General features: G+C 39.3%; 1 protein-coding gene across 1 annotated transcript; it reads right to left on the bottom strand.

The window, feature by feature from the left end:
• Nucleotides 1-1,032, bottom strand: LOC143867520 (germin-like protein 8-2). Its single transcript, XM_077376122.1, has 2 exons — nt 846-1,032; nt 1-620 (listed from the first exon to the last, which is right to left on the bottom strand). Exons 1-2 carry the CDS (start codon nt 961-963, stop codon nt 64-66), a joined length of 675 nt encoding a protein of 224 aa, XP_077232237.1. The 5' UTR covers nt 964-1,032; the 3' UTR covers nt 1-63.
• Nucleotides 1,033-11,317: the final 10,285 nt, after the last annotated feature.

Below are 11,317 nucleotides of genomic sequence, written 5' to 3'. Positions count from 1 at the left end.
ATCAAGTTTGCATATTCCAATACACTATGGTAGTTAATGCATGGGATCCTTGTCGGTAGTCATCTAGTTTTTGGGCCCGAACTGTGCCTGAAGAAAATCAACTACTTTCTTGTCAAGTTGGAAGGCCTTGGCGAGAACATCATCGGAGATGGGCAGGTTTGATCCGAAGACGGCATTAGCTATGGTGATCACACCTGGGTTCTGACTTGCCAGAGCGGCAATGGCCACCGCATTGGTCTGTCCAACATTGAATTGGAAGTGAATGAGACCTATTGGAAACACAAACACATCACCCTTATTGAGGACCTTTGATATGAGCCGATTTTCGCCATTTGCAAGGTTAGAGGTGACGAAACCAACGAGGAGGGTGCCCTCTTGAACTACAATCATCTCAGTGCCCCTTGGGTGTGTGTGGGGAGGGTTTAGTCCGTAGGGTGCAAAGTCTATGCGAGCCATGGAGATGCCAAGAGTGTTGAGTCCTGGTATTTGGACCACGTTCACTGCGGTCACATTGGACCCAACTCGGTTATTTGTGTTGCGTGGCATGTCAAGCCCTGGAAAGAAGAAATCGCTTGCCTGAGCGAGCATTGGGTCCTTGCAAACCACGCCATTGACTAACACTGAGAAGGAAAAACATCAAAAAAAGATCAGCCAATAAAAAAAAACATAACCCATGCACGTAGGGCCGGTGTCCACACGCAGAGTAAATGCAATAACAATATTTCTCAAGTCATCTAGCCAAACCCCACAATACCTACCAAAAATGGAATTGGGTTTGCACAAACACGTGATTATCATGATACTAATGGAAGTTAAATTGAGAAATAAAAAAAAAGCATTTGTACCTGGAGACATATTGTCAGCAACACAAAAGTCCTGTAGAGGACTGGGATCAGCGGCAAAGGTAAGAGAAGATGCCAAGGAAAGGAGTACAAGTACAAGGAGGGGAGTAGCCTTCTCCATTTTATCAATCTAAAGAGGAGTATTGGGTGCGAGTGTTTTGATGGTGTGGAAGAAGCTTAGAATGGGTGCATATTTATAGGCAGAGAGAGAGAGAGAGAGAAACAGATGCATGGCTTAAGTGTCATGTGATTTCATGGAAATGGTCTTGTTACAACTTAATCAATATATGGTTTAACAACTACGCTATCTAATCTATTTTTTTCATCCAAGTAGATCTTTCCCCGCAAAGAATAGAAGCAGTCGTCAGACTCTTTTTTCTGTGAAAGTTGAAACAATCTTTTCGTACCTAAATTATAATGTAACTTATCTGAGTTGAAAAATGCCTGCCCTTTTTTTAAATGCTTAGATCTAAATTAATAAGTGGGGCTTGCCCCACCACCCAACTGGTCATGAGTACAGACAAAGAAAATAAGAAACAACATATTATGGAGGAAGAAAATCAAAGATCCAATTTACTCCATCTCTCGCGAAACGGTCCGCTACCCTATTAGCCGAGCGAAGGACATGCTGAAATCAAACTGGGTGATCTCCCACATGGTCTCGAACAATGCCTACCCTATTTATACCTACCCATTTGATTGCTAATTTGCAGACCTTTTTTTAAGGTTGGCCAATACCACTCTAATTAGGAAATTGATTTTTCCCGACCCCTTTTCAGCATTACCACCTCCTCTTGTTTATCTTTTCTTAAGAATGGCTATATTTCCACCTTTTGTTTGCCTTTCCCTGAAAATAGTCATTTCCAAGAAAGCACAAACAAAAGGATGGATATGCGGAGGAATGGGGTAGAAAATAAAATTTCACTTGTAATTATAAAAAAACTTACAGCATCTATAAAAAATTTTATTTTCGTTACTTCGCTATTAAAGATTAGTTGCCAAAACTTGGTTAAATGGTAAATAAATATATTTTAAACTCCTTTGACCATTTGGATGTTTTTCAAATATGCGATTTGAGAAATAATTGGTGTCGATTTTCTGTCGTTCAAGCTGTTGATATGGTGGACCCCCACTCACATAAAAAATCCATCCATCATCTACGTTAAAACTATGATAGGATGATCCTGATCCACTGATGGCAAATTTATCAAAAAACGTCTTAATATATCATTTCCTTCGGGAAATCGTTTTGACAATTTCATGTTTTCGGATAATATTGTGATGGAATTACCATACCAATCTAATTGTTAATAGGGAAAAGTGTTTCTACACGGCCGAGTAGATACGTTATCTACTCCGTCGGCCAAAGTTACAGTGGGGCCCACATTGTTTGGGTCCTGATCGCAATAGTTAGGGTGTGCCAAAATAAAATAAAATAAAATAAAAACCATAAGATCATCCCAACCCTTCTATTTGTGGAGGTTAAATATGGAGGGCTATGAACCTCCCATTTTTAACCTCCACAAATTGAAGGGTTAGGATGATCGTTTGAAGTTGATTTTTAGGGCACACCCTATCTATCTCAGGGCCTAACAAATGAATGCTCTGGATTATCCAAGCAATGTGGGCCCACTTTGTTTCATGCGACGTAGTAGACGACGTTATCTACTTTTGACCGAGTAGAAACACTTTTCCCTTGTTAATATCTTTTACATTATAAACTATAATTCAGAAAATATATTGTCAAATTAAGAGTTCTTCTAGCAAACCGTTACTACTTTACAATATTATAAAACAAGAGTTTTAATACGGTGCCCGACGGTCAAGTCCCATGTGGGCGGTACCCCCTTGATATTTGATCCAACAGCAGCCCAGTTTTTAAGAGGAGCAAAAGAAATAAATCACAAGCAATCACAAGAAGAAAACAATATATGCAGTTCACCATAATGGGCTACATCCAACGACAAGGTAACACAGGTCCATTATTTCAAACCAAATAGCACAACGTTACCTCCACACTTGTAAAAACCACCGAAAAACCCTTCTCTCCAACCTTCTATACAATCACAAAAAACCCCCAAATCTATACACTAAGTATGAGGAGAAATCCCCTTAAAAAAACCTCCAACATTATGCTAGGGTTGCAAGGAAAAACTAATGGAAATGAAGAATGAAAGAAGAGGAACACACCCTAAGTAACCAGGAAGAAGAAACATGTTTTCGCCTCACCAGAGAAGCCCTCCTAGAGCCCAAAGAGAAAACCCCTCATTTCTTGTAGTAACCTTTTCTCCTCTCAAACCTCTCACTCTTCTCCTCCTTTTTAAAAACCTTTTTATCTCTTGCCTTTACAAAACCATATGAGAGAGGCATGGAAAACATCCCACTTAAAAGACCAAGTGAGACCCGCTCCAAAAAAACAAAAAATGAAAAAACTGGTGCTCATGCGTCACCATTTTAACAATCTCCACATTGATGCATAATCATCGGCATACCAAGTCTTCCTTCTTGAGACCGAGAGAAGATAAACTTCGATCTAACTTTTCTCCTTGAACCATCGTTACGATCATATCCACTACATTCTCCTTGGTTCACACTTTCAACAAATAGATCCTTCCATCAGACTTCCTGAATGTAGTGATATTGTACCGATATATGTTTGGTCCTTTTGTGATTAACCGAATTCATGGCCAAACAAATGATGCACATGTTATCACAAAAAAATAATCCATGGGTTTTGACTCGATGCCAATCTCACCCATCAAACCTTGAAGCCAAACTACTTTCTAGCAAGCTTCCGCTGTCTCCATGTACTCGGCCTCGATAGTGGATAAGGCAACCGTTGGTTGCAACTTTGCCATCCAACTAATAGGACCATTCCCATTAGCATAACCCATAATAGATCTTCCTTTGTCCATAAATTATTAAAAGTTAAAAAATCAAACAACTACACAAAATTTCTTTTAATTTAAAAAATCATTCGCATTTAAGATAAAGCTCATGGTACAAATAAAAATGATGAGAATTTCACATTCTGCCCTAAATTTTCTTTTGCATATGACGAAGATAATTATACAATCTGAACAGATAAGTGTAAATGCCAAGAGTAAATCTCTTATATCTTATGTGTTTATAAAAAAACTAATAAAATTTCGTAATATAAGCTATTATATCTCTCATGTCTTATGTATCTACATATGGTCTTATATATCTTATAATTAGGATTTGTAAATGGTCCAATTTTTTTAAGAAAACTCCCCAAATTTTGAAGAGATTATCATTCTGATGAATTCGCTAAGGGTGCGACTTATTCTTGTTTTTAAATAATAATCCCTACCATTCTTGATCTTTTAAAACATTCCTAAAATAGATAAGTTAATGCCGCTAATCTTTTTTTTTTTTTAAACTTACAATAATTCATTTTCATCCATTTATATGCCATAAATTTAGATTCTAAGATTGTCTCACAATGGAGATTTTTGAAACAATGGTCCATCCGCAATCGGGCCAAATATATGAACGCCTTAAACAATCAAATACGAAGGGGCATAATGTGTAAATAGGTTAATTTTAAATTAATCGTATCTACAAATAGAATATTAAGGAATTGCCTCTTTAAAAGTTAAGTAACTATATCGTGTGTGAGTGTACGTAGGGATTTGCTAGCATCCATCAACAGACCATCCGCGATGTGAGAGTTTGTCTTCATTCACGAGGTGGCTGCCCTCACATACAACAGCGCAGCCGTAAAATGGCTTCTGCGATGAATGCTAGCAAATCCCTATGTGCGTGTGCGCCAGTGTGCTAGTGCGTGCGTGCGTGTGCGTGTGTGTGCGTGTGAAGAATTAGAACCTTGTAGTCACGGCCCTTATAATTAATATTTTCCATGGCTTATTTTTATATAAACTATTAGAACCTATAAAGTATTAAAAAAAAATTCTATCACCCGAATTTCTCAAAGTTTCACCGCCCTTTATCATTACACTTTACATTTATTTCGTTTTTAACATTTAATGATTTTAATGCTGATAGAGAGAGAGAGAGAGAGAGAGAGAGAGAGAGAGAGAGAGAGAGAGAGACGGCCCTTACACTTGTCATTTCAAAGAGAAGGAGATGGGGCTAATGGTTGTCAATTCTATATATGATACGTTTACATAGTGGACTGCTACACATATGTCATATTTGGTTTAAACAGCGGACTACTACACATATGTCATATTCAGCAGACATTGAATTGGGGATTATAGGTATTCTACTAGCCCACGCACATCACATGGTAAGATACAACTCAATAAGAGAATTAAGGTGGGAGGTTATATTCCTTGGGACGAGGGTGTGTATATCTTCATCTTTGATCCAGGTGGACTAATTCCCGGGTGGAATTTATGTGAACTCAGGGCCGAGTTCTTTCTAAGAAGGCAAGTGTGATGCACTACATCCTTTGGTGCATCTGCTTCACCATTACTTGCAATAGTAATGTTATTATACTATTGTCCTTCCATATTTTGTTATATTTAGTAGTCATCATTATTAATCATTTGATTATTATACATGTCCTTTTTTAGTCTCTTTACCATTGGGGGTTATGTTGGTTGATGTTAGTTGTAAGGGCTGTCTATATGAAGCCAATCTCATTTCATTTCTGAGAATGACATTGATTTGAGAGAGAGAGAGAGAGAGAGAGAGAGAGAGAGAGAGAGAGAGAGGCTCTTCTCCTTTATTCTTTCTTTCCTTGTTAATGAATTGGAATTGTAGACTAGTGTTATAGTCCTTTTTCTCTTCATTCCATTATTTTCTTGTTGAATGCATGAAGAAGAACTGATCAAGATCAGTTTGTTATCACTGACAGATTTAAACACACTAGCATCTTCTTCCTTGAGAGATCTTTCTTAAGGCTGGCAACGGGGCGGGTCGGGGCCGGATGTTGGGGTCCCCTACCCCTTGCCCTATGCGGGGAATTTTCCCCCTCCCCTTCCCCTCCCCACTGCTGGGATCATGGGGAATCCCCCTCCCCTCCCCATGGGGAATATCTAATCCCCATCCCCGCCCCACATCCTTTGGCGACAATCACTTTACTTTGTTAAATTTTAGGTTTAAAACTAAAGATTTACTAGGGACAATCACTTCAGGCATGTTGCTGCTTGGCTATTGCATGTGAGAGTAGCCACACAACCCACACAGGCTAAGATTTTGTCTTATTCATTTTATTAACCTGAGGACAAAGGTGGTTGCTCTCAGATTCATTTAATTGATCGATAGTCCCTAGCAGATCCCTAATTTCCAATCCCACTTGCCAAAAAGTACTGTACGTGCCACACCATAGGAAGATCCAAACCATCCATTTGATGGGCACACCATAAGAAGAGGAACACACCTTGGAAAACCAAGAAGAAGAAACTTGTTTTCGCTTTACCACAAAGCCCTCCTAAAGCCCCAAGAGGAAACCCCTCTTTTCTTGTCTAAACCTTTTCTCCTCTCAAATCTCTCACTCTTCTCCTTTTTTAAACCCTATTTATCTTTTGTCTTTAAAAAACCATATGAGAGAGGCAAGGAAAACATCCCATTTAAAAGACCAAGAGATACCGACTTCGAAAAAAGAAATAAAAAAATGGTGCTCATGCGTCACCATTTTAACAATCTCCACCTTGATGCACAATCACCAGCGTGCCAACCCTTCCTTCTTGAGACTGGGGGAAGATAAACTTCAATATAACTTCTCTCCTTGAACCATCTTTATGAGCATATCCACCACATTCTCTTTGGTTCACACCTTCAACAAATAGATCCTTCCATCTTTAATGACTTCCTAAATGTAGTGATATTGAACCGATATATATGTGGTCCTTTGTGAAAAATTGAATTCTTGGCCAAATAAATGATACTCATGTTATCACAAAATAAATCCATAGGTTTTAACTTAATGCCTCGATAGTGGATAATGCAACCGTTGGTTGCAGCTTTGACATCTAATTAATAGGACCATTCCCAAACCTAAATATATAACCCGTAGTAGATCTTTCTTTGTCCATATCATTAGCATAACTTGTATCAACAAAATCATGCAACGGATTCGAATCCTTTCCATATATCATAACATAATCAGTAGTACTTCTTAGGTAGCGAAGCACCAATTTGGCGGCCTCCGAATGTGCTTTACCTGGATTCGCCATAAACCGGATTAAAACTCCAACCGCATAAGCAATGTTCGGCCTAGTTCATATCACGATAAACATCAAGCTCCCAACAATGCTAGCATATGGGACTCGATCCATTTTCTTCATCTCCTCTTCCGATTTTGGGAATTGATCGGAACATATCTTAAAGTGAGCCGCTGATGATGGCTTTATCGGCTTAGATTTGCTTATCCCAAACCTTTCAAGCCCCTTTTTTACAAACATATTTTGTGAAAGCAACAAAGTTCCATTCTTTTTATCCTTGGAACTTTGTTGCTTTCACAAAAGATGTTTATAAAAAAGGTGCTTGAATGGTTTGGGATGAGCAAGTCTAAGCCGATAAAGACACATTAGCAGCTTACTTTAAGTTATGTTCCAATCAGTGCCCAAAATCGGAAGAGGATGTGAAGAAAATGGATCGAATCCCATATGCTACCCTTGTCGGGAGCTTGATGTTTTCCATGGTATATACTAGGCCAAAAATTACTTACGCGGTTGGAGTTTTAAGCCGGTTTATGGGGAATCTGGGTAAAGCGCATTCAGAAGCCGTCATTGTTAGGGTGTGTGCCCTAATCAAAATCCAGTTGTTGTAATGTTGCAACTATTATTTATTGTTACATGACATCTATTGGGTATTTGTTGGAGTGAATCGTGAGAATATGCCTGGCAACAATATATTATTAACTTATATGCCCAATTGTTTAAGGGTGGAGACACAATTCTCTTCCATGAATGCAACCCAAGCATGAGACTGGTCAACCCATGGAGCCTTAGGTTTTAGATGTTAGAAACCCTTAAAAGATAGATAAACCATTAACCTAATGTGCTTCTAGGCACACCTTTATCCTTAGGTAGCATCGTAGGATAGGTCATGCACATTGAGATTATGTGGTGGGGAGATATGATCTTCAGGTTCTTTGCAGACCTAGAATGTTCTTGGTTGGGGTTGAGATTGGACATCTCGTACCTGTACACAACTAGAATCGAACCTGCCTCCATATACGCATTGGGGTGGCCTATCTAGGTCACTGAGGTAGTTGATTCTAAGTAGGTGGAATGGGCGAAATGATTGGATCACACACTGAACGGATGGCTTCGTAGAATAACCTGTGGACAAGGAATTGGATAAGGTTATTCTGTCAGACAGGACCCTTGGATATGTCCTTAGACCTGAGGGATATTTTTAGTCTGTGGGCGCACCTTATGGCTTTGGTCTATCTAACAGTAGTCCCCGGTCCGGGGTTACCAGCGGGTAGTGCTGGGTCATGGGGTAAACCCGTGGGGTCAATAGTGATGCCCATCATTGAATCCTCCACCCCTCCCATAGAGGAAAATCATTTGCAATTTCGATCTCAGCTAGGCCATTAAATAATGACTGGCCAATCCGTTTGATAAATTGTTTATCAAAGTTTTTCAAAAACATTGATTGTTTCAAAAGGGAGCTGCAAATGCATTTGCGGGCCCAAGCTTGATAGATAGAAAGGTATACCATTGAGTGAGCCCATGGGGTAATTGATGTCCACCCTCCACAAGACCCAACTCGGTAAATGAAGGATTGGAGGAAGGACTACACATTGGATGTGATTTGGGTAATTTGATCTAATGGTCTTCTTCAGGGTAACGTCATGTTGGGGGTCACTTGCCTAATGCTATCGTAGTTGGACTACATTGCGTGAGATCACAGTAGGGCCCATTGTGGACCCTGTGAGAATGATCATTGGATCCCTGGGCCGATCACACTCACAACTCGCTAGACCCTTATGGATTGTTGGACAATATGGGTTTCAGATTTGATCGTATGTGTGATATGGATTGGATCCACTATATGTGATACAGGGAGGAAGAGCACCATACATAGGGTGCACACACATGTATTAAAGATGAGATACACCATATTATGGTGTGTACATGTCTTAATTAACATGTGCTTATTAAATGCTCAAATCCTATTGGATAACAGTTATGAGAGATCCCATTGGTTGATTTATTCTAATTTCCTATTGGTGGAAATTTAAAAAGGAAAAGAGAGAATTTGAGTTGGAGAAGGTTTCCTATTTCTAAAAGTCCCATTGGTTATTGGTAACATTCAATAAGAAAAAATCATTTTGAGTATCCATGTGTTTTACATGTTTAAGAAACAGAGAGTTTTAATTGAATTTAGTTTCCAAAATCAAGGGGACACATACAAGGGAACGAATTGCTAGAGGGAACTCTATAAACGGAGGGGATGGGTGGACAATTTGGATTACTTGCACAATTTGGAAACCCATATGCAAAATTCGTCCAGCCCATCTCCCCTCCCAATTTCATTTTTCTCCTTTCTTTTTCCCGCTTCTAGTTTTGTTTCTAGTTCTTTAGAAGAACTTGAAAGCCTTATTGGTTTTAGTTTGGGAGAGGATTCCAAGTTCTCTCCTATTTCTCCTTCAACCGCACGGTTTGAGAAGCCACTACTTCGACTTCCGGACCAGCTTGGGTTTCAGAAACGTCGGGTGCCTAATGGGGAGTAGATCAAGCAGAGATTGGCAGTATCGGTCAACCAATTGGTAAATGTCCTTAACCATCCGAATTTCAATTCATAAACATTGATTAATCTAGCAACTAAGATCTTGGTTCAGTTGGTGGATCGAAAAGTTTTTGTTTTTAGCTCAATCTTGTTTCTGCCGTGCATATTGATTCCACTGCCGAGTTTCAGTCAAATGAGCGCTTTTCTATGTAAGAGGTACTAGTGATTATGCTATCACATATGAGAAGGATTCGAAGTCGCTGCATGGTTTTTTTTATGCAAGTTATGCTAATGTTATGGACAAAGGAAGATCTATTATGGGTAATGTATTCGAGTTTAGGAATGGTCTTATTAGTTTGATGTCAAACTTGCTACCAACGGTTGCATTATCCTGTACCGAGCCCGAATACATGGCGGCAATGGAATCTTGCAAGGAATCTGAAAATAAATATGTGTAGGCCTAGGTGATTGCAACCCATAGGGGAAGCGAATTAGATTTATAAAATTGTGCCCTTTTAAAGGATTGATTAAGAAATTAAATCAAAGAAAATTTTAACAATAAACACAAAGAACTTAAAATCAATGCACAAGTAAAGTAAAGGAGATAAGGGAAAGAGTACAATGAGATTTAATAGGGGTTCGGTTTAAAACCCCAGACCTACATCTCCACCACAACTGTTGATGGTCACTAAAATCTGTTCTTAACGGTGAAGATCAAACCAATACAACGAGGTTGCTCTGCGCCTCAACACTTGTCGACGGAGACGGATCTATGTCTCCCAACACTCACCTTCGGAGAAGGCTCTGCATCTCTGATTACTTGCCAAATATAAGATTAAAAGAATGAAGGAATGCATTGTTCAAAGGCAATTACACAAGATGCTCTCATAAAGATATACAATTTTAAGCCTTGAATCCAATCCCTCATAAGATTTCTCGAAGAGAGGCACAAGGAGTGACTTTTCACTCAAGAGATGCTTTAAGTGTATATTAGAGCTTGTTGATTTTGTCTAAGTGGTTTGAGAACCCTTTTATAGCCAAAAACCCAAAAACTAGCCATTTGGGACACCCCCAACGGCTCTGTAATGGATAGTTTAAACTAGCCGTTAGGCTATTTAAAATACTTGCGAAGTCACTCACGGTGGACCGCCAGAGGCTCTCTCATGTTTTTTAAGGGAAAAATACAGACACACCCCCTTTAGTTTCTAACACATTCAATTCTAACCCTGACTTTCAAAACGTGACAAGTACACCCCCTGAAGTTGTTTTAACGTGACGGAGTAGATGGCGAGGTAGAAATGACCAAAATGCCCTCGTCTTCCCCAACTGAAAATTAAGGTTTTCAGACTTAAAAACTGAAATTAGGGTTACTTAAAAACTGAAATTAGGGTTTGATTCAAACCCTTGTTTATTTATCAACATAAACCCTTGATTTAGGAGTTTTATTTATCTTCATTCGCACCATTATCATGAATTGCACATAAACCCTAATATTTTAGGGCTTTTTTTGTTTTATTTTTTTTCTTGAAATGTGGCTTTGATGTAGCCATGGGTGGGGTTTCATTGTTTGTGGTGGAGGTGACGGCGGTGGCCGGAGGTGTCGGCGGTGGCCGAAGGTGGCGACGGCAGCAGTGGAAAATGGCGTAACCCTAATCCCTCTGCAAATGAGGGTGTTTCTGGCGTCAAAATATTAACCATGGTTAGTTTTAGTCTTTCTATCAGGTTAAACTGACGGACAGTTGAAGGAGGGGGTGTACTTGTCACAAATTGAAACCTCAGGGGGTGTACTTGTCACGTTTTGA

This window comes from Tasmannia lanceolata, unplaced genomic scaffold, assembly GCF_043159265.1.
Source record: "Tasmannia lanceolata isolate RefF3 unplaced genomic scaffold, GAP_Taslan_0.1 ptg000257l, whole genome shotgun sequence".
In the NCBI taxonomy this organism is placed as follows: Eukaryota; Viridiplantae; Streptophyta; class Magnoliopsida; order Canellales; family Winteraceae; genus Tasmannia; species Tasmannia lanceolata.
This window is presented reverse-complemented; position numbering and strand designations above follow the sequence as displayed.